This window comes from Lepidochelys kempii, chromosome 1, assembly GCF_965140285.1.
Source record: "Lepidochelys kempii isolate rLepKem1 chromosome 1, rLepKem1.hap1, whole genome shotgun sequence".
NCBI lineage: Eukaryota > Metazoa > Chordata > Testudines > Cheloniidae > Lepidochelys > Lepidochelys kempii.
The window spans coordinates 237571983-237599422 of record NC_136380.1 but is presented as its reverse complement, the minus strand read 5'-3'; the positions used below and the strand labels follow the sequence as shown (position 1 = coordinate 237599422).

The 27440-nt window shown below is 39.8% G+C and overlaps 1 protein-coding gene across 1 annotated transcript in view; it reads left to right on the top strand.

The window, feature by feature from the left end:
• Positions 1–27440, top strand: part of PIK3C2G (phosphatidylinositol-4-phosphate 3-kinase catalytic subunit type 2 gamma) — a 278262-nt gene that overhangs the window by 50443 nt on the left and 200379 nt on the right. The window contains exons 10-12 of the mRNA XM_073335036.1: positions 6601–6796; positions 9734–9856; positions 24689–24820. Of these exons, the coding sequence (XP_073191137.1) occupies positions 6601–6796; positions 9734–9856; positions 24689–24820 (451 nt within the window). The remainder of the gene's footprint in view (positions 1–6600; positions 6797–9733; positions 9857–24688; positions 24821–27440) is intronic.

Genomic DNA, 27440 nt, shown 5'->3' with positions numbered 1-27440 from the left:
CTTCTTCCATTTGAATTAATGTTAAAGAATTCATTTCTTAATTTATAGCATAAGACAGTTGCTGTAAGTAAAGCAAATGCAAGTGTTTCAAAGTCTATATAGATCATTATATTGTCTCCAATTCATCTTAGAGATAAAATAGTCATTATTTTTTTCACAGATTAGAAAATATAGTCCGTTATAGTGGGCATTTTAAAAGGCAAAGTGGATTGAGCTCCTTTTAGAGGTTGTCCTTAATCTCCCTCTCCTGCTGAAAAAAAGAAAGAAAGCACCACGGTGAAGCTGCAAATTTAGGTTTGTCTGTAACATTTCTGACCCTCTTTAATAAACTCTGGTGCTGCTATGTTAATGATATAATTTAAGGGATTTAGTAAAATGGTAATGGGGGCAAACAACCATCCATCTTTAGTCCCCCTAGTTCAAATCAGACCAGACTAGTAGTGACTGAAAATTGCTACTGCCTGATTGGTGTTTGATGTCTTATGTGATTTAACTAAATGGTCTCCGTTTATTTGCTCAGACTGATGTTCATATTGCAAAATAAAATTTTAAATTTTTTTGTATGTATCTCTCTTCATTGCAGTATGATCTGAGTTTCTGAGAACTGAATGGATGTTAAGAATGTAGAAGCCCTTCATGCTTTTCATGCTTAGGGTTTGTCTATACATGACAGTTGATCCAGAATAAGGTAAACTGCAAATTTAAAGCCGATTGACAATTCCAGATTAGCTCAGTGTATCTTATTCCAAATTAGCTCAATCTGCTTCCAAAGTGAATTTAAGATAATTCAAAATAAGGCACTCTAACTCCAGGGGTGGACACTCTGGTTCCTGAATAAATCAAGAATAGCTATTCTGGAAAAGTTTTCTGTATAGACAAGTTTTTTTAGAGATGGTTCTGGTCAGGTCTAGGGTATGGTGACCAGATCAATGCCAGGATAGTTTATAGCTGCTAACCAATTGTACTTGTATTCTGGATAAACCTAGGATTTTAGACATCAGGCTGGTCATTCCAGCATTTTTCAAATTCATTACAAATAAATAAATTAAATAATAACTCAATTGTATAAAGAGCACCTACATCCTCAGCTGCAGGAAAGAGCAAAGTATCTTTGTGCATAGCAGAGAGGTGAGCATGCAAGTGCCATGAGCAGGAGGCACCTATGGTCTGTGGAATTCCTCCCCCTTGGAAGAAGTTGTTTATCCCATGAGCTCTGTTCAGCTCTAGTTATGGCAACAATTTGGTAAACATGAAAGAAATTAATAGTTGCTAATTCCAATCTATCCCTCATACACCTTATGCATCTTCCGCGTGCTCTTGAAAACACCCTCATGGTATGAATTTGAACCATTCCTCTGTATAAGGCTATTTGCAAGCTTGGGCTTTACTGAATCAGAATTTTCCTCAAAGAAAATCTGTTTGAGGTATTGAGGAGCATTATAGATCTCTAAGAGATTTTTGCCTATCTGCTTGTCTACACCCTTTTATTTATGCCAGAAAAGTGTCAGTCTTTTTCAGTTGAAGGCTTTTGTATTTTTTCTGGCTACACCCTTAATTTCATAAGCACTGCAGAATTCATTCTGTAATGTACCCTTCGGAACTGCACCTTACTGATTTTAGTGAGGTCCTGTCAGAACTTGTTGGCATCTTAGTATTCAAACAGGTTAAATCCTGGTGATGCTGTTTGTATTGTCTTTTTAAGTTATTTTTATTAAACTTTTTTCTGTTATTAATTGTAACTTGTGATGGGGAAAGATGATCATTTCTAGACTTCCCACCTGTCTGCACAACAGCATGTTCCCATAAAATAGAGAATATAATTATTCAAGTCAATAAAGATTTGACATTGTGGGTTTATTGTGATCCAGGTTATAGACAGACAGAAGCAAGTTTACACAAAACTCAGCCTGTTTGTCTTCTGTGAAGCCGTAATGGATTAATGGTTTGTACAGTATTAGAGTATGCAGCCTTCTGATGAAATTACTACCTGAGATCATATCTGTCAGAATAAGCAGCCTTAATATTTGGTCAGTACTTGATCAGAGGCATTCACGAAGACTGTGGGTGCACCGTAAAGAGGAATTTTTCAAGTGAGAGTATCTTTCCTCTGTGCTGCTAGAGATGCCATCTTTTGGAGGGAATGTAAAATAGATATCCTCACTGCTTGAGGGCTAGTGATGGTCTCCTGGCACTGCTAAAGATGTAAAGTTTGACACATTCATTTTGGAATTTGACAATTATTTCTAGAACTGATCAGAAAATTGTAAGTATTTTCCATAAACATTTTTAAAAGAAACAAAACATTTGCTTTATTCAAATTTTCTGTGGAAATTTTCCCTCCTTTTTTTTTTTCTTTTAATGAAAAACTGAAAAAAACTTTTTCTACCCCACCAATTTTTGCCTATTTTTTTTTCCTGGTTGAACAAAGTTGAGAAAACATATTTTGGATTGAACAATACATTTTGTTTTGATTTAGAGCTTTTTTCACATTGTTGCATTTTTAATAAAATTGAAGGCCATTTCTAAACAAAAAGTCACTTTGATCCAAACAATCAAGTTCATGTAGTAACTGGATGGAATGTGAATACAGGAGTACAGAGGGCATATTCAACATGTATTGAGCTGACATAATCTACAACAACAACAACAAAATACTCACCCTGACAGAAGGCCGAAGACTAAAAGAATACATAAAAATATAATACTGGATCAGGAAGAAAGAAAGAAAGAAAGCAATGTGATACATGCTAACTTATTTTATTCTTTGTTTTCCAAAGTCTAGAAAGTATATGCTGCAGGTGTAAAAATCAACACTTTCAGTTACTAAATTGCTTACTTAATTTTGCTTACTGGAGGAGGAATTCTCTCTGCATGTGCAAGGATTAATGAGTTTTGTGGAGAGCATTGCAGAAGCTGAATTTCATCATGCATGGTCTCAGTCCATTTCCCAGTGGACGTGTCCACATCACAGTGGCTGAGATCTTAAACTAAATAATTTCAGACTAGAAATCGGGTGCAGATTTTTAACGGTGCAGGTAATTAACCATTTAAACAATTTACCTAGGTATGAAGTGGTTTCCACCATCATTTCAAGTCTTTAAATCAAGAATGGATGTCGACTTTAGACCAGACAGAAGTTATGAATATGCAGGAATTACTGGGTCACGTTTTACAGCCTGTCTTATGCACATGTTAAAACTAGCTGATCATAATGGTCTTTTCTGGTATTAAAATCCATGAATCACAAAAAACAACTGAAATTCTTGGCTTCAGGAACAAATAGTGTACATGGTACACCAAATCCTATGTAACAGCTGACTATGTAAGAAAGATTTTGCCCAGCCATTGTGAGTAATGGATGCTTACAAATCTGCCAAGATATTTTTGTCTCTAGTTTTGTTAACTGAGGTCCTGCTTAACGAATGAAGAGTGGAAAGAAACAGCTATATCGGTCTTCGAAGCTGAAATGGATTTTAAATGGAGGTCACACAGTAGTAAATAAATCAGAGATCAGTGGGTTTGGCAGTGCTGTAACTAGCCATTTTAGCTCCCAGGACGAGCAAGCACATTTGCACCCCCTACCATTTTTTTCCTGCCCCATTTTTCCACTCCCGCAGCTTTGCACCCCACTTGTCCCTCTCTGGTTACAACCCTGGGCTTTGGTGTCAAGAAAAAAGTGTACCGGCTACTTTCAGGAGTTAAAAATGAACATCCATCTATTTATACGCTGGACTGAATATTACTTTAGGAAGATTCTTGCCCTTTACCTCAAAATATACTAAAACACTAAGTAATCACAGTAGAAGATACACCAGGGCCCCTTCTTTTATTTGTTTAGAGCACTCTGCATTCAGTTTAATCTGTAAAGGGATTTATCAGATCTACTCTTCTGCAAAATTATGTTAGTGCACAGTATAATCTGGTCTATAATAGCCTTGTGAAGTTCTATTCATCAGCTTGTTTGGTGTGGGTAATTTTTCTGTCATGTAAAATATCAATTTTTTTCACATTCATCACCACAGTCATTGCAAGAATGCATTTTGTGCTTGTACTAGTAAGTTTTCATTGTGCTATAGCAAGGCTAGTGTATGTATACATATTGTTCCAGCGATGTGACATATTTTAGCTCCAAAGTACTAAGTTTGATCCATTGTCATTCCTTCCACTGCCACAATATACCTAAGAATATAAATGGAGAATTCCATTATATGGAAGCTCATCCATGTTTCTTCTGATTCTTGTCATTTAAAAAAAGCTTTCCTACTCTGGTTTGGTTAACGTATTTTCTTATTCTCTTGTTCTGTACATATAATCTGAAACATTGTCCTACAGCTTTCAACATATGATTATGTAAGAAACATTGGAGGCCAAGGGCATGTTTCAGCAAACTGAGGGTTGTAGTTGGCATTTTAAAATGCTTCTGAGCTATGTTTCGCTGTGTTTTACAAAGAGTTGAGAAAAACCTTCTGCAAATTGTAGTTATTATCGGCTTTATCTTGCAGCCATGGACCTCAGTGGGACAGCCTGCAGATAGGAAGGGACTGTCTGTACACACATTCCACTTTGGACAAATGAAAAGCCCTGGACTTCACTAAATAATTGCCTCCAGACAGCTGTTGACTGTATGTTCACAAATTCTCACTCAAATTAATCCATTTTGGATCAGATGGGTTTATGTATACTATTTTGGCACAAGAGAGCTATCTCCTTCATATAGTAGAACACCTTCTTTGTATTTGTAAATATGCCCCTTTCTCATCAAACCTGTTTTGGAGCTCCTAGGACATGTAGATGTGATTGAATGTAATTCTGTGGCGCACAGAAGAACACAATGAAAGGCTTAGTATGGAAATTACAAAATTGTTTACAGGAGTTACAGGGACATACGAGTGGCATTGAAGATAGGAAAAGGGCCAAGTAAAAGATGCGGGTAATACAAAAGGAGGATAGATGGAGAAAAGGAACAGTAAAATGAATGAATAGGAAAATGGTGAGAGAAAGAACAGAGGAGAGAGGTATAAACAAAAATAGATTGAAGAGGATTGTGAGAGAGTTTTGTTAGCCTATCAAACTATAAATGTACTCGTTATTCAGATCCAGAAGAGGCATCACAACACTATAAGAGGCAGTGTTGTAGCCATTCTTTTCTGGAGATATGATGTGGAGGCATATTTCCAGGAATGAAAGGCAAAACAAGTTGGCACCTCCCACATGTAGACAATACATAGGTCCCAGTTCAGCTTAGCACTGGCTCATTAACTTCAGTGGGACTTAAACAGCTGCTTAAAATCAGGCACCTGCTTAAGTGCTTTGTTGAATCAGGACCATAGATGGGAACATACACTCTAACCCCGTCACCCGTGCACACTTGTGTTTGGACAAGCATTGAGATTAATAGAAAATAATGAAAAAGTACTTAAACTATATCCTCTTGTTTCGATTTATGGGTAGTCTGAGACAAGAAGGGTGCAATAATTTTGGAGGTACCGCACCTGTGAATAAAAGAATTTAGTATATTTTGTATGATATTTATGGATATTTTAGGGTTGATTGCATCTTTCTTCCTTGCTATTCATATCGGGTCTTCGCGATCCATTTTGCAACTCTCATACAAAAACATGAATTATACATTTATTTTAGAGACACCATCTATGTAATTTTCAGGTTCTGCATGAGCAGATGGTCACAGTTATGCTAAGATAAGATCACAGTGGCATGCTTTTAAAATATAGTCAGATAAATTACTGCAGCTGAAATGAGATTGGGAAATATAACAATTCCCCTAAAAATTTCCAAATGTCAAACTCTTAATCGGATAGGGAAAGAATCAAATATTACTTATAGTATGCAGCATGTTTATTCTATTAAGATTTTTTTAAATCTTACAAAAATTACAGAAAGGTTTAGAAATGTATATGAATCTGAATAATACTTGCACTTACACTAGCTATAATAAAACTGGAAGGGATATTGATCCTCTCACTTCAAGGAAGAAAATTAACTTGGGTCAAGCAGACATTTCCCCTGTGCTACAGTATTAAGCAAATAGATACATTATGGATGCTTGGGTCTTCCTCTGCAGCATCCACTATTGGCCACTCCTAGAGACAAGTATAACAATAGGTGGACTAGCTGTTATTCTTGGTTACCCATAGATTAATAAATTACTGTACATGTCCTACAATACACAATGCAATAATCACATAGTATTAACATTTAACTTGCACTAGTTCTCAACTCTTCTTAACTATGTTGCCAGGTCCCCTGAACTAAATAGTTGCTTAGCTGCAGAAAACATGATAAACGTCCTCACAGAGTGGGAATTAAGAGACTGAAATGACATAGCTGAAGCACATTGACTTTACAGTGGTTTAGAAAGTCTTCCTTTGTAAATGCCAAGATATTGTAATAAAGGACTGTTGATATACCAGAAAATGAGCTAAGATGGTTTTCAGGAGCACAGATGGCTAATTGGCTTCACTTGCTAGATTGTCATTTTAATTAAATTTTAATAGGAGGAATTTCAAAGCCATAATTGATGTCTTATGATAAATATGCTTCTTTACCAATGACCTATTGCTAACCTTTATTTCCCCCCAGTCTTGATAGAGAATGCTGTGGCAGAGCTATCTACAGCCATCTCCCATCTCATCCATGTTTTCAGCAGCAGCTTCCACACAGATTTTCGGCCTGCAAAAATACTTAGAAGCCCTTCATGTGCAGATGTCGACCTAGATCCCCACTTTAGCTTCACTGTTTATGCAGCCCACAACATCCCAGCAGCCTGGCTGAAAAGGTAAGAGGTGCCAGTCGTTCTCTTTAGAAGGGCTTCTTTCCCTCATGTATATTACAGCTAGCTGCAGTGCATGGCTGCTGCCTGTTTTGTGTTGCTGTTATGAAAACACAGATCAGATTCAGATCTAGTGTAAGCAGAGGCAGCTGTATTATTTTCCAGGAAGCTGCACCCACTTACACCGAAGAGAGGTCCTTTTTGGAGCATTCTAGGTAGGGGAGCATAGGTGGAGGACTCAGGAGGCAACCTGAGACAAGTGTGGGAGGACAGTGGCAGGGTGGGTAGCTGCCCTGGCAGGAGTGTGTTAGTGAGAGACCTGCCAAGAGAGAGGGTTGTGGATGAAGGGGGAGAGGGGTTTCCTACCTGCCCATGGAGAGGGGTGTGGCAGGGTGCATGTGGGCCCTGCATAATGAGTGGTGCATGGTTTGAGGCCATCTTGCTGAGTCAGTGGAGCTGCACCTGCTTACAGCAGGTCTGAATTTGACCTGAGCAATGGCATTCATGGTAGATGTATTTAAACCATGATTACCAGGCTACACCTATGCTGTGACAATTTTTGTTTACAGATGATGGTTAAAAACGTTTGTAGTTTTATCGGCCTGAGTGTATCTGGTACATTAAGCACCTCGGAGAAAAACAGAGGGAGACCACTTTAATAAAAGAAAAAAACGAATAAAAATAATCTATGCCACATTATTTATTTGTTCAATTAGTGTCTCTTCAAATGGCTGGTTTTCCTACTTTACTGTAAAGTGAACACTTTCCCCTCACCACACCAAGGCAATCAAGAGAGGGTCAGATGACTGCAGTCTGGCAGCATTATTGTTGCAGGGGGACATGCGGTTTTCTAGATTTTTATTAATGTTTTTCCCATGCACTCACTTTTCCTTGAATTGCAGATGACTAATTAAAACACAATGGGATCATTTGCATTAGAACATTAGCAAAGGAATGTTCTATATAGCATTTAGCTATAATTAGCAGTTTAATAAAAATTTCAGAAAATTTGCATTACTGAAGATAATAGATACAGAAGCATAATCACCGCTTTGGTTCTGCAGATGGTTGTACTGTTCCCAGTGTATTTTATTTTAAGGTTTTACCACTAACAGGTGAAATTACATGTGGCCTAGAGGCCGCTGATCACTTGAGCACCATCTCAATATACAGACATATGAGAAAATGAGAATAATTTTTCTTTCTAAATCTCCCTCTCCGATCTTTCCAACATTCAGTAGCTAAAATAGTCTTCCTTTCCTACCACTGCAGCTCTGTAACCTACCTTTCTGCCTTTACTGGCCTTTACTGGCTCCCTGCCTCTTTTCACATTCAAATTTCTCATTCTTACTTCTGAGGCACTGCACAATTCTGGCCCTCACATCTAAGCTCTTGTTTCAGCCTGTTCACAATTTTGTACAATTATGCTCCTGCTGTTCTTCTCATCTTGTTGCTTCCTTTGTCTGCCTGTCCCATGTCTTCCACCCTTCCAGCTGCTCCCTCCTGCCCCCCACTTCCTACTACACCCAGAACAACTTTCCCTGTTCTAGTAAAGAAGAAGCCTCATCTCTGTCCTTCTCCTTAAAACTCACTTCTGCTGCCTGGATTCCTGTCACTGGCTTTCCCCTCTGTGCCATGGATTCCTCATTCCTAGCCTTACTTTCTTCTTAAAATAGATAATGTACAGAACCTTACAAGTTACAGAACAATATAATGATACAAATTATATCTGTGTTTTCCATGTTGTCTACCTAATTTAAACCCTGATCCTGCAAAGACTTTAGCATGTGCTAAACTTCGTGCACTGTAAGCGATGCTATTGACTTAAATTAAACTATTCACAACATTTAAAGTTAGGAATACATCTTTCCAAGAAGGAGGCCTTAGAGCTTAAGTTCTTTGGGATAGGGACTGCATTTATAAAGCATTCTTACAGTGTTCTATTGCAATTTAAATAATAAAATCCAGGACTCTGTCTTGTCAGTGTTTATCTTTTGTTTCATAACTTTAATTTATTAATTGTAGGATAAAAGTATAAATGTCATTGTTGTCATATTTAAGACCAGATTCAATTCCTATTAGTTATAATTAAGTATTGCATCCTTTTTCTTCATTGAGTTCTTCATTTGAGTTCTCCCTGCTGATTCCTCATCTTTGTCCCCTCAGCTGAATAGAAACATATATAATATAATAAATAATATTCTTGGAAAAAATCAACACGGACTCATTTATAAAGAAGGCAAAAATAGGAACCTCGAGTTGCCAAACCCCTTCAGATTTGCTGTTCAAATTGACTCCCTAGCTCTACACTATGCCTATAGTTCTTGTTCAGAATCTCGGAAGGAGACAATGTTTTGCAAGAAGGGGGAACCCTTTCAAGAAGAGCAGATATTCTAATATTTCACCACTTGGGGCTGATATTGCATATGATTTCAATGATGTAGAATCTGAAACCAAACCACAGCCCTGAAATTGTTTTGAACCCAAAACTTCAACCATAATCTAAACCGAACCAGGTGAGTGTCCAACACTGTCACTGACCAGCATAATAATAAATCCACATACAGTAATAATTACACATCTCTGTAAGCATTATAGTCTCTTTACAGATGTGGAACCTGGGGCACAAAGAGGTTTACTGTTGCCCAGTGTTACACAATGGAAACCTAATCCTATGCACCTTAAAGTCACTGGTAAAACTCCCATTGATTACAGTGGTAACGGGTCAGGCTTAGTCAGTAACATAGCTGGGAACAGAAACCAACACTCCTCTACTCTAACAATCAAATAATAATATGCTTTTATTAAAACACTAGCATAAGCCTGACTATTTCACTTCTGTCTATAAGGATGAGCTTTTCAGCATTCTGACTAGCTAACTCCAAATTTAATCTATAAGGTATGTTTAATTGTAATTAATCTTTTATGTTTTTTTCTTTGTAGCTACAAGCTCTTCTCCTTTTCCTGTTCTTTAACCTATGCTGGGAAGAAAATATGTCAAGAGATGAACTGCAAAAATATGCCAGTTAAAAAGTCTTTTTTTTTCCTGGCAAACTGGAATGAGAAGTAAGTTTTAATCTTCATTTGAAGGATGCTAGTCTGCCTCATTTTACACAATCAATATTAGATTCTAAAAAATGGAGGGGAAAAGGTGTCTTCTAGAGATGTCTTCCCTCAACCCACCTAGCAATATTGTTAACCTATCCAACTATACTCTCAGCCCAGCAGAAGCAGCTGTCCTATCTCGGGGTCTCTTCTTCTGCCCCTCCACCCCCACGAACATGATACAGTTCTGTGGTGACCTAGAATCCTATTTTCGACGTCTCCGACTCAAGGAATATTTCCAAAATACCTCCTAACAACATACTAATCCACAGAGGCCTCCCTACCAACACTACAAAAAGAAGGATTCTAGGTGGACTCCTCCTGAAGGTCGAAACAGCAGACTGGACTTCTACATAGAGTGCTTCCGCCGACGTGCACGGGCTGAAATTGTGGAAAAGTAGCATCACTTGCCCCATAATCTCAGCCATGCAGAACGCAATGCCATCCACAGCCTCAGAGGCATCCGATGAAGTGAGCTGTAGCTCACGAAAGCTCATGCTCAAATAAATTGGTTAGTCTCTAAGGTGACACAAGTACTCCTTTTCTTTTTGCAAATACAGACTAACACGGCTGTTACTCTGAAACCTTCTAGAGATGGTATCGGCTCATTTCACAGGTAGTAATAATGTTCTAAATACACCAGCATGGTAATATAAAGCTAAGTGCAATGGATAAAAGTTGGTACCTGGACATACGCTCTAATCTGTCATTATCCTGCGTTTAGGGCACCAGTTTCATAGATTCATAGATATTTAGGTCAGAAGGGACCATTATGATCATCTAGTCTGACCTCCTGCACAATGCAGGCCACAGAATTTCACCCACCACTGCTAAAAAAGACCTCACACCTATATCTGTGCTATTGAAGTCCTCAAATTGTAGTTTGAAGACCTCAAGGAGCAGAGAATCCTCCAGCAAGTGACCCGTGCCCCATGCTACAGAGGAAGGCGAAAAACCTCCAGGGCCTTCCAATCTGCCCTGGAGGAAAATTCCTTCCCGACCCCAAATATGGCGATCAGCTAAACCCTGAGCATATGGGCAAGATTCATCAGCCAGATACTACAGAAAATTCTTTCCCGCGTAACTTGGATCTTACCCCATCTAAAAACCCATCACAGGCCATTGGGCCTATTTACCATGAATATTTAATTACCAAAACCATGTTATCCCATCATACCATCTCCTCCATAAACTTATCGAGTTTAATCTTAAAGCAAGATAGATCTTTTGCCCCCACTACTTCCCTCGGAAGGCTATTCCAAAACTTCACTCCTCTGATGGTTAGAAACCTTCGTCTAATTTCTAATCTAAATTTCCTAGTGGCCAGTTTATATCCATTTGTTCTTGTGTCCACATTGGTACTGAGTTTAAATAATTCCTCTCCCTCTCTGGTATTTATCCCTCTGATATATTTATAGAGAGCAATCATATCTCCCCTCAACCTTCTTTTAGTTAGGCTAAACAAGCCAAGCTCCCTGAGTCTCCTTTCATAAGACAAGTTTTCCATTCCTCGGATCATCCTAGTAGCCCTTCTCTGTACCTGTTCCAGTTTGAATTCATCCTTCTTAAACATGGGAGACCAGAACTGCACACAGTATTCCAGGTGAGGTCTCACCAGTGCCTTATATAACGGTACTAAAACCTCCTTATCCCTACTGGAAATACCTCTCCTGATGCATCCCAAGACGACATTAGCTTTTTTCACAGCCATATCACATTGGCAGCTCATAGTCATCCTATGATCAACCAATACTCCAAGGTCCTTTTCCTCCTCCGTTACTTCTAGTTGATGCGTCCCTAGCTTATAACTAAAATTCTTGTTATTAATCCCTAAATGCATGACCTTACACTTCTCACTATTAAATTTCATCCTATTCCTATTACTCCAGTTTACAAGGTCATCCAGATCCTCCTGTAGGGTATCCCTGTCCTTCTCTAAATTAGCAATACCTCCCAGCTTTGTATCATCTGCAAACTTTATTAGCACACTCCCACTTTTTGTGCCCAGGTCAGTAATAAAAAGATTAAATAAGATTGGTCCCAAAACTGATCCTTGAGGAACTCCACTGGTAATCTCCCTCCAACTTGACAGTTCACCTTTCAGTAGGACCCGTTGTAGTCTCCCCTTTAACCAATTCCCTATCCACCTTTCAATTTTCCTATTGATGCCCATCTTATCCAATTTAACTAATAATTCCCCATGTGGCACAGTATCAAACGCCTTACTAAAATCTAAGTAAATTAGATCCACTGCGTTTCCTTTATCTAAAAAATCTGTTACTCTCTCAAAGAAGGAGATCAGGTTGGTTTGGCCCGATCTACCTTTTGTAAAACCATGTTGTATTTTGTCCCATTTACCATTGACTTCAATGTCCTTAACTACCTTCTCCTTCAAAATTTTTTCCAAGACCTTGCATACTACAGATGTCAAACTAACAGGCCTATAATTACTTGGATCACTTTTTTTCCCTTTCTTAAAAATAGGAACTATGTTAGCAATTCTCCAATCATACGGTACAACCCCTGAGTTTACAGATTCATTAAAAATTCTTGCTAATGGGCTTGCAATTTCTTGTGCCAATTCTTTTAATATTCTTGGATGAAGATTATCTGGGCCCCCCGATTTAGTCCCATTAAGCTGTTTGAGTTTCGCTTCTACCTCAGATATGGTGATGTCTACCTCCATATCCTCATTCCCATTTATCATGCTACCATTATCCCTAAGATCCTCTTTAGTCTTATTAAAGACTGAGGCAAAGTATTTGTTTAGATATTGGGCCATGCCTAGATTATCCTTGACCTCCACTCCATCCTCAGTTTTTAGCGGTCCCACTTCTTCTTTCTTTGTTTTCTTCCTATTTATATGACTATAGAACCTTTTACTATTGGTTTTAATTCCCTTTGCAAGGTCCAACTCTACTTGACTTTTAGCCTGTCTCACTTTATCCCTACATATTCTGACCTCAATAAGGTAGCTTTCCTTACTGATCCCTCCCTTCTTCCACTCCCTATATGCTTTCTGCTTTTTCTTAATTACCTCTCTAAGATGCTTGCTCATCCAGCTTGGTCTACAACTCCTGCCTATGAATTTTTTCCCCTTTCTTGGGATGCAGGCTTCCGATAGCTTCTGCAGCTTTAATTTAAAATAATCCCAGGCCTCCTCTACCTTTAAACCCATAAATTCTTCAGTCCAATCCACTTCCCTAACTAATTTCCTTAATTTTTGAAAGTCAGCCCTTTTGAAATCAAAAACCCTAGTTGCAGATTTATTTTTGTTAATCCTTCCATTCAGTTTGAACTGAATTAGCTCATGATCACTTGAGCCAAGATTATCCCCTACAACCATTTCCTCTATGAGGTCCTCATTACTCACCAAGACCAAATCTAAAATGGCATCCCCTCTAGTCGGTTCAGCAACTACTTGCTGAAGGAATCCATCAGCTATCGCATCTAGGAAAATCTGAGCCCTATTATTATTACTAGCACTCGTCCTCCAGTCTATATCTGGGAAGTTAAAGTCTCCCATGATCACACAGTTTCCATTAGTATTTACTTTATTAAAAACATTAAAAAGGGCTCTATCCATATCCAAATTAGATCCCGGCGGTCTATAGCACACCCCAAGCACTATCCCAGGGGAGGATAGTGGGCCAAAAGGACACTCTGTGCACGGATGTTCCTTTTTATGCAAATAGAATCCCCACAGATTGTAGTGATCGGTAAGTGAAGGGGTGGGGAGCAATGAGTGGACAAGCCAGGAGAAGGAGGGCGATGGATCAGGCTGAGAGCCTGGCTTCTGGGGACACACGTTATCCTTCTGGGACTGAGCACAAACTGAAGGGAAATGTAAATGCAGCCCCAGGCTGTATTTGTGGTCGTCAGTAATCCCTCTGTATCGAAGATGCTTGAAAGAGATGCTTTTTATTCAGTGAGTCAGTTTCCAACTGCCTCTGCCTATGAGAGCATGGGTCTCTGCCTTGCTCCTCCCCCAGACTTCCTGCCTGGAAAGCTAAACCACTTAAAAATACAGTTCCCAATACTACAAATGTCACTTTCCAGCACAGGGCCGTCCATGCTGGGGAGCCACCTTTAAAGGGGCAGGTGGGGTGGGAAGGGCTTTGGAACAAAAGTCAGCTGGGAGTCCTTGGTAACACAGATTCAAGGGATCTGCACTGCAAGGGAGCAGGGAGTGAGCTTGAGTCTTGCGCAGAAACATAAGGCCTCTGCAATGATGTCCCTTCCCCACCCCCCGCCCAGAGGATCCATGGGGTTTGCAAACTGGACCCTCAGTTTCTTCAGTGGGTGGGAAGAAACACCCGTCTCTGCAATGGAAGAAAGAAGGACATTCAGGGAGTTTCCTGGTTGCTTTGTAAGTGTGTTCGCACAGGGACACATTCTGGCCCAAGTTTTCGCTAGCGTCTGCCTTCTGATAATCACGTGCAGATCTCATTGAAGCTGACGGACAGCTTTTAACTTCTTGACCTGAAAAATTAAACATGACTTTGTCATTAAATCATTTTTTTAAATCATTCCCTCCTGTTCAACCTTTTCTCTTTATTATTACACCTCTCTGTGTACAATGATAGCTATTAAAAAGTCAACAGTTACCTTACTGTGGTATGTGAGAGAATGTGGTTTGCTAGGGTTAAGTCCAAGTTTCTGCCTCCCCTTGTGTGGGTGCTCAGGTGAAAGTAATGATGCTGGGCACTACAGGCTAATCAGGCTCCCCAGCAGAAAAGCATAAACCCTGTAGAAGTAGTTGTTTTGGAAGGCAGAAGGGGAAGTTATTTGGAGCAACACAGATTCCACTCACCCTTACTATAGGGCTGAGAGTAGGTTTTTTCTTCATATTTCTCACAACGTCAGGCCCTCTTGTTTTGTTGCTGTAATTATCCTATCAGATAACAAAATCTTTAGTAGGAGTGTGGGCAGCCTGACTGGTTTACATTCTGCATTTTATATCAGCTAAACTTTTTCAGCAGTTTACATCCTGTTATTACCTATTCAAAAAGATGACTAAGACACTACCATATAGCAAATGTTAACAAATGTTGACTCTTCAGTGGTGACCACTGAAGTTATACATTTAAGTAAAGTTTGGTTTGACAAATGCAATCATCTGACATGGGGTAATGTAATTACAATTGTGTTGTATGATTTTTTTCTCTTGCTTGATTTTTGATGTTGAGTATTTTATTGTCATTCAGGGCTAAAGGAGAGAACTACAGTGCTCACTGTTTGAATCTTTACAAATGCTGGTTAACATAGACAATTGTTCTCTTTATGTGTACAATTCTTCTTCTGTATTTATTTTCAATTGTTATCACCATTTGCGTACCGTTTTCTTTTTAAGATCATTGCTTATCTGGAATACAAAGGAAACAATCTGCTGATGTGAGTTTAAGTCTAAGGATCAGATACATCAGCAAGGAAGAAAAGAATAAAATAGAGTTGTTCTTTTATTAAAAGAAAGTTGATTCTGATTTGCATTGTGGCCTGCCAGAGATTTCTGATAAGCAGCAGTTCATCTTCAGTCAGTTCAAAAAAGTAAGGAGGAAAGTACTGCTAGGGAAGTATCAGAGGAATATGTCTCTTGTGGATATTCTTGGCTGCCTAAGAAGTGGTCACCTTTCTAATATGCATCCCAGGAAATCTGTATTTATAGGAGAAGATTTTTTTTCAGGAGTCGGAGACCCATCTGATATAGTAAGAAACTCCTCAGCAAAAAAACAAACAAAGAAGTCTGACTTCTGATTCTACCTGAACACAGAAGTTAGGAAATCATATAATTAAAGAGTCATGGGTTCTGTTATCAGCTCTGCAGCTGAAGTGCAATATTAAGGGGTTACAATTCCACTCACTGAGGTCCTTTTAAAAAAAAAAAAGAAAAGAAAAAGATATTTCTGTATACATGTGTGGTGGTTTGAGAACTGTGTTAAAATTGTGAGCTCTCACTTGAAATTCCCTGCGGGTTCCCTGGTCCTGCTTGCAGAATAGGGAGTTCTGTAGGGAAGTATGTAATCTGCGTCTTTCAGGGTACACAGCAATAGACTGACTCTGAGGCTATGTCTACACAGCAAAAAAAACAACAACAACAACAACAAAGCCCATGGCTGGCCAGGCCAGCTGGCTCAGGCTCACAAGGCTCAGACTGCGGAGCTGTATCACTGCTGTTTGGATGTCTGGACTCGAGCTGGAGCCCAAGCTCTATGACCCTGTAAGGTGGGAGGGTCCAGAGCTTAGTCTCCAGCCTGAGCTTGGAAGTCTATACAGCAGTTAGACAGCTCCACAACCCAAGCCCTGCAAGCCTGAGTCAGCTGGCCTGGGCCAGCTGTGAGTTTGTTGTTGATGTGTAGACATATGCTTAGGGCACGTCTACACTGGCAAAGTTACAGCACCGTTCAGAAAGCGCTGAAGGGAAACCGCTGTTGTGTATTCACACTGTCAGCTGCCTGCGCAATAGTGTGTTCACACTTGTGGCACTTGCTGCGGTATTCGGAGCGGTGCACTCTGGGCAGTTATCCCACAGAGAACCTCTTCCTCTTCTGCTGCTAAGACTTGTGGGAAGGCAGAGGAGATTGCATGGCATCCGGGTCCTGTCCCAATGACCCATGATGCATTGCTTCACAGAAATCCCTGTGCTACTGTCTGCATTTGGTGCCATCTTTCAATGGTTTGTGTATTGCGCGCCCTGCCTCTTCGGGCTGCAGGAATGGATCCCGAACTGCTGACCAGTATGCTGCTTGCTCTGACCAACACATCACGAGTGGCAGTGGAGTTATTCCTTAAACTACAAAGGCAAAAGGAGTGTGACATTGATCTCGCCACGCGTAGTAGCTATGACACGAGATCGCTTGTGGCATTCACGGAGGTGGTGACCACAGTGGAACACCGTTTCTGGGCTCGGGAAATAAGCACTGAGTGGTGGAATCACATAGTGATGCATGTCTGGGATGATGAGCAGTGGCTGCAGAACTTTCGGATGAGGAAAGCCACATTCATGGGACTGTGTGATAAGCGCACTCCAGCCCTGTGGTGCAAGGACATGAGAATGAGAGCTGCCCTGCCCTTGGAGAAGTATGTGGCGATTGCACTGTGGAAGCTGGCTACTCCAGACTGCTACCGATTGGTCACTAACCAGTTCAGAGTGGGAAAGTCGACTGTTGGACTCGTGGTGATGGAAGTGTGCAGGGCCATTAATTGCATCCTGCTCCGAAAGACCATGATTCTGAGCAATATGCATGACATTGTAAATGGCTGTGCTCAAATGGCTTTCCCTAACCATGGAGGGGAGATAGATGGCATGCATATTCCAATTCTGGCACCAGCCCACCTAGCTACCAAGTAGATTAATCTCAAGCGATATTTCTCAATGGTTCTCTGGCACTTGTGGATCACCATGGCCATTTCACAGACATTAGCACAGGCTGGTCTGGAAAGGTGCATGCATCTTTCGGAACACTGGCTTATTTAAGAAGCTGCAAGCAGGGTCTTTCTTCCCGGTCCAGAAGATCACCGTAGGGGAAGTCAAAATGCCCATTGTGATCCTGGGAGACCCCACCTACCCCTTAATGCTGTGGCTTATGAAGCCATACACGGGGCAACTTGACAGCAGCAAGGAGTTGTTCAACAACAGGCTGAGAAAGTGCAGAATGACTGTTGAGTGTGCTTTTGGCTGTTTAAAAGCTCGCTGGTGATTCCTCTATGGGAAGCTGGACCTGGCCGATGACAATATTCTTATGCTTATAGCTGCGTGCTGTATGCTCCATAATATTTGTGAAGAGAAGGGTGAAAGCTTCACTCAGGGCTGGTATATATGAACTCTAGCCAGAATAAATTAAGCCATACAATATCCTTCTGAAGTATTATTTGTTTTACAGACAAGTCACCAAATGGTGACATGTCTTATCAAAGACCACAGAAGAAATCTGTGGCAGAGCAATATTACAGTTAAGTTCTCCTAGCTCTTGGCCTTGTGCTATTGCTTTAGAAGTGTCTCTCCACTCAGTCGAAGATGAAGAGAAATTGTTCTATAGAATAGCTTATGAAGTTATATAGAATAGAATAGCTCATGAAAGAGGTAGTGAACCATTCACTTTTTGTTGGGATATATTTCTTTTGCCGTCTTCTATGTAGAGCTAATTTCACTCTCTTATTTATGCACTAGTTTTTAATTGGTCCTTTCTTTTTAAAAGGAGACATGAGTGACAACAGGGCCATTAGGAAGAGATGCTAAAGGGTCATCTGGATTTATGTCCAGCAACAGCTCAATCAGCTGATGGAGGAATTTTGTGCTGGCAGCTAATTGGATATAGCTGAGAAAAGTGAGGCTCATTAATTTAGATTAGAAAGGATTGAGTTATCAATATGGGCAAGAGAGAGAGAAATGGAGGGGAAGATTTTGCTGAGTAGAAGCCCAGACAAGGAGTTCCTAAGGAAGATATATATATTTATATGGTTTCTATTTTGGCGTACTCTAACCATAGGGAGGGGAGGCAGCTCAAGACTTTGTCAAGTGTCTAATATTTTGGCTAAACCAGAAACCCTAACAGAGGTTTTTTGTGTTTGAAACTAAGCTTCTTGTGAATTCTCACTTTCTTTGCTTCTCACTTGCTCTTTCCCACCTTTTGTCTGGAATGTCTGTTCAGATTTTAGTTTTGTTGGGGCAAAACCTAATATAATAGAGCTCCGGTTTTCATTATGGTCTTTGGGTGCTACTGTTGTATACATTTTAATTATCCTGTGCACTGAATGAGACAGGGATCCTGTTTTTAAAAAAATAGTATGTGATCATGTAATTAGAGAGGTTTCAGAGTAGCAGCCACGTTAGTCTGTATTCACAAAAAGAAAAGGAGTACTTGTGGCACCTTAGAGACAAACAAATCTATTTGAGCATAAGCTTTCGTGAGCTACAGCTCACTTCATCGGATGCATTCAGTGGAAAATACAGTGGGGAGTTTTATATACATAGAGAACATGAAACAATGGGTGTTACCATACACACTGTAGAGGAGACTGATCACTTAAGGTGAGCTATTACCAGCAGGAGAGCAGGGGGAAAAAACCTTTTGTAGTGATAATGCAGGTGGGCCATTTCCAGCAGTTGACAAGAACTTCTGAGGAACAGTGTGGTGGGGTGGGGGAATAAACATGGGGAAATAGTTTTACTTTGTGTAATGACCCATCCACTCCCAATCTTTATTCAAGCCTAAGTTAATTGTATCCAGTTTTCAAATTAATTCTAATTCAGCAGTCTCTCCTTGGAGTCTGTTCGTGAAGTTTTTTTGTTGAAGAATTGCAACTTTTCGGTCTGTAATTGAGTGACCAAAGAGATTGAAGTATTCTCCGACTGGTTTTTGAACATTATAATTATTGAGGTCTGTTTTGTGTCCCTTTATTCTTTTAGGTAGAGACTGTCCAGTTTGACCAATGTACATGGCAGAGGGGCATTGCTGGCACATGATGGCATATATCACATTGGTAGATGTGCAGGTGAACGAGCCTCTGACAGTGTGGCTGATGTGATTAGGCCCTATGATGGTGTCCCCTGAATAGATATATGGACACAGTTGGCAACGGGCTTTGTTGCAAGGATAGGTTCCTGGGTTAGTGGTTCTGTTGTGTGGTGTGTGGTTGCTGGTGAGTATTTGCTTCAGGTTGGGGGCTGTCTGTAAGCAAGGACTGGCCTGTCTCCCAAGATCTGTGAGAGTGATGGGTCATCCTTCAGGATAGGTTGTAGATCCTTGATGATGCGTTGGAGAGGTTTTAGTTGGGGGCTGAAGGTGATGGCTAGTGGCGTTCTGTTATTTTCTTTGTTGGGCCTGTCCTGTAGTAGGTGACTTCTGGGTACTCTTCTGGCTCTGTCAATCTGTTTCTTCACTTCAGCAGGTGGGTATTGTAGTTGTAAGAATGCTTGATAGAGATCTTGTAGATGTTTGTCTCTGTCTGAGGGGTTGGAGCAAATGCGGTTGTATCATAGAGCATGGCTGTAGACAATGGATCGCCATGATGAATGTACACAGGCAAACTTCATTCTGGCATTTTCTATTTTTTGAGTGATTGCCTTAACAACCTTAATAATGTTTGCAGTGTTGTTTTGGCAGTGTGGATAAGGAAATATATTTTACTCAACCACATAGAGCTGTTTTTTGGATCTTCAGTGTAAGCTTGAAAGCTTCTCTCTTTCACCAACAGGAGTTGGTTCAGTAAAAGATTGTATCACCCACCTTCAACCTTAATAATGTTCTTTTAATTTAGCTTTTTTTGTTTAACTTCGTAGGATTTTAAAAAAACAAACTAAATAAAAATAATTTCATCATGTTGATACTCACATGAATTATAAGCAGCACTGGACCTCTGCACTTAATGGCATTACTGATAGCTATAGTAGGTTGTCATCCTTTATATGGATTAGCATTATACGGCGATGAGACATACTTTGCCACTGGGTTTCACAGATATTTGCTGACACCAGAGGAATGGTGAGGCTCTGAAATCTTGATTTCCACTCCAGGCTCTGGAGGAGTGCATCCTCTAGTGGGCACAGACTCTTCTGCTTGTTTTCCCCTTCTGTCCCATCTCCTCCAACCTGTCCCTGTCAGTCCTGTCTCATTGCCCTAGCCTACTTGCCCAGGCAGTCCTAATCACCCTTTGCACTGCAGCTCCTTGTCAGATCTGTCTCTTTTCCTTCTCTGCCCCAATTCTTCCACCACGATCACCACTGGTTGCTAATCTTAGTCTTCGTCCAGCCAGTCCTAATTTCCTCCCCTTCCCACAGCTCCTTATTTGATCTCATTGTTCCCACCAGCTAATTGTCTCCCACTTCCATTTCTCTCACTGGCTCTCCATCTTCTCACTGAGCTTGTAGTCCTAGTACTCTTGTCCAACCATTCCCAGATCCCCTTTATCTCCCATTCACATTTTCTCTCCCTGCATCTGGTCCCAGTCCACCAGATTCCTTGTCCCAGTCTGCTCTTTTCCCTGCCCCTGATCTCCATTTGACTCAGACAGTTTCTTTCTCCATGTTGCCCGAGTGCCACCCAGATGATCACTGAGAGGACAGATGAAACACAGTGAGAGCAGCTATTACAGAGAGAGTCATTCTGGGCCTATATAGCCCTGGACTGGGCTTAGACCATGATTCTGCAACCTGATGATGTGAATGGAATCCATTGAAGTCAGGATCTAAGGTCTTGGACTGTAAATTCTTCATATGGCCTTGTGATCTGCTTGCACAGTTCATCTGTTTTATGGTGGTTTATGTATGTGAGCAACAAGATGCAATCTACTCCTAGACAGTGTGAATTGAACGTAATATCAAATGTCACATTTCCTCTTAGGTCTAAAATAAGGCTTTGCATTTGGCCTATACCTTCTAAAGTTTGAGCTATCACCTCAAAGAGTCAGAGTTGAACTCCTTTCAAATTACTAGCAGCTGAAGGTTGCAGCATGTCATGGTTACAGGGCAAGCTGTGACTTGAGCCCTTTTACAGTCCCTCTCAAGTGCACCTCTCAGATGGCAGGCTTTGCTTTCTTCATCTCTCTCAAGGGTAGAGCCCTGCAGTTCAAACACTCTTAGACTGTATCTCTGGATTTCAGAACTGCCACCACTCCCCCTGCCCCTTTCCCAACCGTGTTAACACAACAGGCCCAACTGCATTTGGCATCTGCAAGAAACTTTTCTCCAGGAGGCTGTGACAAACAGCTGACTGAAGTGACTCAAAACAGCTTCTTCAAAACAAATGTATTGTTTGTTCACTCAAAGGTACATTGCAATCAGAGAGTAGGGTTAAAACCACAAAAGTCCTACATTTCCCTGGCAGCTTGGGCAAGCCTCACTTACATGGACCCATCCCACAGGGTCTGTGTTTCAGTTCCTCTGAGTGTCCCCTCAAGCAGTGGCTGATGACTGAATTCCCTCTCCCTCTCGAGAGGAAGTTTTTAACTGTTCAGTGTTCCAGTGATCTTAGACTCTGAACCTTGGCAAACCAGCTGTATAATTTGCATGGAGTCTGGAAATAGCATCTTCCTAATTAATAACCCACCCATTGTTCTCTTAACACCCTGGAAGTTGTTTATGCAGAGGTGATTTATCTCTGACCATTGTTTTGTTTCCTATTTGCTGCTGTTAATAGTCCCTTTTTATTTAATCCACATCATCAGACAGAATAATATCAAGCAGGTAAACTGAGGTACACAGAATATTTATAAGTAATACAGGTTTCAGAGGAACAGCCGTGTTAGTCTGTATTCGCAAAAAGAAAAGGAGTACTTGTGGCACCTTAGAGACTAACCAATTTATTTGAGCATGAGCTTTCGTGAGCTACAGCTCACTTCATCAGATGTTTACCGTGGAAACTGCAGCAGACTTTATATACACACAGAAATCATGAAACAATACCTCCTCCCAGTGGGGTGGGAGGAGGTATTGTTTCATGATTTCTGTGTGTATATAAAGTCTGCTGCAGTTTCCACGGTAAACATCTGATGAAGTGAGCTGTAGCTCACGAAAGCTCATGCTCAAATAAATTGGTTAGTCTCTAAGGTGCCACAAGTACTCCTTTTCTTTTTATAAGTAATACAGTTATCTCCCATGGTCTGTACACACTCTATATCACTCGAAATTTTCCTGATAGGCAATAAGGTCTTGGATTTGATCTATGGCCTCAGTCTCATGATGATCTGGCCATTCTAAAAGTTGTCTTTTAATATAGCTCTTTTTTTAAATGCCTACTTTTAGTAGTGCTATGTATTTTGCCATGACAAAGTCCAAGTGAAGCCTCCAGCAAAAGCGAAGTAGAGAATCTGTGTCTTGTAATATGAAGGATATATTTTCCACTTGGTTACAAGACTAATGAGGCTTCCTGGCATTCCTGGTGAAAATGTTTGCCCGGTTTATGAGTAATCTTTTATCTCCTGTATAATAAAGTGGAGGGCTTTTTTCTCCCCTTGCATCAGATCTTTTAAGATGTTTAAGGTTGAGTACTCATGTTTTAGGGTCCCTTTGTTCAGGATGAATGGAATTGATGGGCTGTAAATGAAAAGACAGGAAATAACTGATTTGGAGATGTGTGAAACAGACTGCTTTCCCAATCACTTTTTGAAATTCACTAAGCTTTGGAAGAAAGAACAAAAAATAGTACACCCGTCATTGCCTGAAACCTGTAAATAGGGACATTTGGGGAGGCAGGGGAATGCATCTTAATTTCTTTGGCATGAGACTGCTCTTTAAACTGAATGAGTGGAATATAGATGTTATGCTTTATTAAAGAAAGGGGTCGGGGGAGGGTCAGTTGTTCAAGGATGCCTTCAGTCAAGGTATGCCAGATTTATAACAATCTACCTGACAGTGGAATTTTACCCTAGGTGTAAATTCCACATAACCCCTCCACCTTACTCCTGCTAGTTTTAATCTTAATGTTTTCCAGATTGTTAAATTATTTCAGTAGTGCTTCCTAGATTTGTTTGCAGAATGACAATACACATGTTTGAGAACACCTACAACTACATCATTTCATTAAACCATCTAGAATGCTGAAAATTTTCACACTGTTTAATTTAGATTTATATCCTAAGTTTTTATTGTTGAAGCTGGTTCAGATCTTCATTTTCTAAAATGCTTGTATTACCTCTGCAAAATAGTTCTTTCAGCCCTGGATTCTGAACATTGATTTTGTTTGCATAGAAAATGAAATTAATCTCAATATCTGTTTGCCAAATCTGGCTTTGCACAAAATGTTCTCAGTGAAAATAAAAGACGTGCTTTTGAATATGAACTTTTACTTCAGAAAAAATAAAGTAATACTTTGTAGGTCTCTGAACGAATGACTCAGATGTTTTTACACAGGTGTGAAAAAGTGTCAATTATTAGGATTTGTGCAAATTAAAACTGTAGACCAGTTTATAAAACCTATATAACTAATTTAATCGACTTGTTAATGGGCAATACAAATCTGAAATGGACACTAGTTTCTACAACTTTACTTGCTTAAAAAATTGACATACATTAGGTTTAAAACCGCATCAGCCTTTAAACTGTGTTTGAAAAAAAATTACACCTTGATTATACATGCATAAATTAGAGAATGGCATCCTACCCTGACAAATTCTAAGATAGATACAGGTTTCAGAGTAGCAGCTGTGTTAGTCTGTATCCACAAAAAGAAAAGGAGTATGTGTGGCACCTTAGAGACTAACAAATTTATTTGAGCATAAGCTTTCGTGAGCTACAGCTCACTTCATCGGAATGCATCCAATGAAGTGAGCTGTAGCTCACGAAAGCTTATGTTCAAATAAATTCGTTAGTCTCTAAGGTGCCACAAGTACTCCTTTTCTTTTTGAAGATAGATACTCACTCACTCACTCACTCACTCACTCACTCTCCCATTGACTTCAACAGGATTAATGCATATATGCCTGAGGGGAGAATTTAGCCCATTACCACTAGTTTATAATCCATTTTTCATTCAGTGTTTATTCTAATGTACTTTCTTATTAACGGGATGGCCTTTGCTTGCAACAACCAAGCTAGTCCTGCCCTTGTCTTCTCTAGTGTTTGATCATTTGGATGGACAAGATTTTATATGCCTTTTCTCATGTAATGTGACCTCAGGTTAACTGTTGGCAATGCTTATAGTAGATCTGTCAGTTGCATTTTCCCTCAAGGAATTGCTACCTTGCAGTTTATTGCTTAGTAAGGTGTATGGTGGGATACAGTAAAACTTGAAAAGCAGTAACTGCAAATAACAATGTTAAAGAATGTTAGATTTCTTAAAATTGTGATTTTTCTTTCAGAATCAACTTTCCTCTACAAATAAAATATCTTCCTAATGAAACAATATTGACATTAAAACTATTTGGAGTAAACTGTGTATCTAAAAATACAGAAATACTGGCTTGGACGTGTTCCCCCTTGTATCAAAAACAGTAAGTACATTTTTGTATGATAGGGGTTTTTTAAATAGTGTTCTTTAATTAAGTGCTATACTCTGCATGAAAGGGAGGCCTGGAAGGAATATACAAACAAATGAACACAAATTTGAGCAGCTAAACAGAACTTTATTGCAATAAGGTATGAAACAGTCACTTTCAATAATTGTTCCTCCTTTCCATACAGAGCTCTTTCAAGTCCTGATTTTCCTGAACCCCTTTGGATTGGGCTTCTCTGACTGTCCACCAGGTTACCCTAGAAAATTCCCCAGTCATGTTGAAGGGCCTTGTTACCTTCCCATACCCTCACTAAACTACCCTCTCGTTCAGACTACTTTTTTTCTGGGTCTGCTTTCCTGTTTCCTTGCCCCCGACCCTTTCCACACACTCACTTCTCATACTTCCCAGAAAGGTGCTGCTAGTTGGGACTACACTGAACAGTTTCTCTGTTCCCTCCCCATAGTTTAGAAACTTCCCTCATATTTTAACTTTCCCTTTTTCCCCAACACTCAGTTTAACATTATTTTAGAGCTGCTTGTAGGTTATGAATTCCTCTGTAACTCTAAAGAAATACCTAGGGTGAAATATTCAAAAGTGACTAAGTTGCATTTTATCTTTGACTTGGGCTAAGGCCGGATTTTTAACTATTTTTATACTCATAGACTTTAAGGCCAGAAGGGACCATCATGATCATCTAGTCCAGGGGTTTGCAAACTGGGGGTCTTGACCCCTCAGGGAATCACGAGGCTATTACCTGGGGAGGGGGGGTTGAGAGCTGTCAGCCTCCACCCCAAACGCCGCTTTGCCTCCAGCATTTATAATGCTGTTAAATATATAAAAATGTGTTTTTAATTTATAAAGGGGGTTGCACTCAGAGGCTTAGAATGTGAAAGGGGTCACCAGTAAAAAAGTTTTGAGAACCACTGATCTAGTCTGAGCTCCTGCACTTTGCAGGCCATAGAATCTCACCCACCCACTCCTATAATAGACCCCTAATCTCTAGTTGAGTTACTGAAGTCCTCAAACCATGGGTGCAGTATTGTAAACCCCACTCTCACACACAATAACCTTGTGACTCCTCCACAGCTCCTTTTTGGGTCAGAACCCCTACAATTACAACATCGTGAAATTTCAAATTTAAATAGCTGAAATCAGAAAATTTACTATTTTTAAAATCCTATGACTTTGAAATTAACTGAAATGGACCATGAATTTGGTCAGGCCCCACCAGTATACATAAGTAAGAAAATACAAGAATACTTCCCATTACAGCTATTTCAGTATTTTATAGGTCCTAGCTCAAATGACCCATCAAAGGAGAAATTAAAGCTCGGTGTAAGAGAAGGAATACTTTAGAATCTGTGTGTTCTACATTCACAGATCTGTTAGCTATGTCATTCACAATTAAGAGAAACTACTAGAATAGAGAAGCATAGGTGCTTTCCCTCCTCTAGCCAACCACAGCTCCACAAAATTGGTTACTTACCATGATTTGAATTGATAGACCAATTTAAAAACAAAAGCACCCCTGAAATTCAGCCACAAAAGTGAAACTTGAAAATATCTAAACACTCAGTCAGTCTGCTTTACTATTCCATTAGAGCCATACCTGAATATTTTGGAGTTGGAACAAAATACAGTCTCTGAAACGTGAAATACCTACAAAGTAACAGAAATAAGATTTTGGGGAATTCTGCCACTTTGACACAGATGATTCTGACAAAGGAATCTGATTGGCTAATCGGAAGGGTTCCAGTCCAGGAAATTAAGGGACAATAACTGCAGTGTGTGGAGCTCCTCCTTCTTACTATTTTTCTCCATTCAAAACATCAATCATTTAATCTTTAATTTTTGTTCACAAATTTTATGCAGAAAATTTTAACAGTCCTGTAATACAGAAATGATAAGCAAGAATAGTGATAAACTCTGGGCTAAATTCTACTCTCATCTTCACCGATGTGACTCTACAGTGACGCTAATGATTTCAGTGGAATAATTTTTGACTCACAGTGGTGTAAATGAGAACTTAGACAGAAACACACACTAGTGATGCATTGTCCCAGGTTACTGGGAGTGTCTCATATGAATGCAATGAGACTAGATATTAAAGAATTCTAATGAACGTTTCATGGTATTGCTACAGTGCAAAATTAAGATTGTCTGGGTGCCCTGACCGTGCATTTCTATACCTTAACATGTTTGGATTTCTTTTTATGTTTAATGTCAACTATGAATTTCTTGGATTTATAATAGATTCTTTGGGGATAATTGCAGTATTTCTGTCACATATTTTATCTTTAACCATTGATATGTCCTTTCAACCTAACTCCATTTTAACATAGTTTTCATCTGGAAATATAAATAATAAAACTGCTAATCATGGCCCCTGACTTTTCTAACCAATAACCCTAATATTCATGCTGCTTGCCCTTATATGCCAACTGGTCGTATATAGAATGTAATTACCAAAAGGGACCTACATGGTGGAGTTTAGCAGGAGCACTTGTTAAACTCGAGAAGCTGTTCAGTAAGTATTGTATTTGCAATGACAGTGCCAAGTCTCTTCCTTGCACATCAGGAAAATCTGTTTGTCTCTTGGGCTAAATAGTTTAGAGTT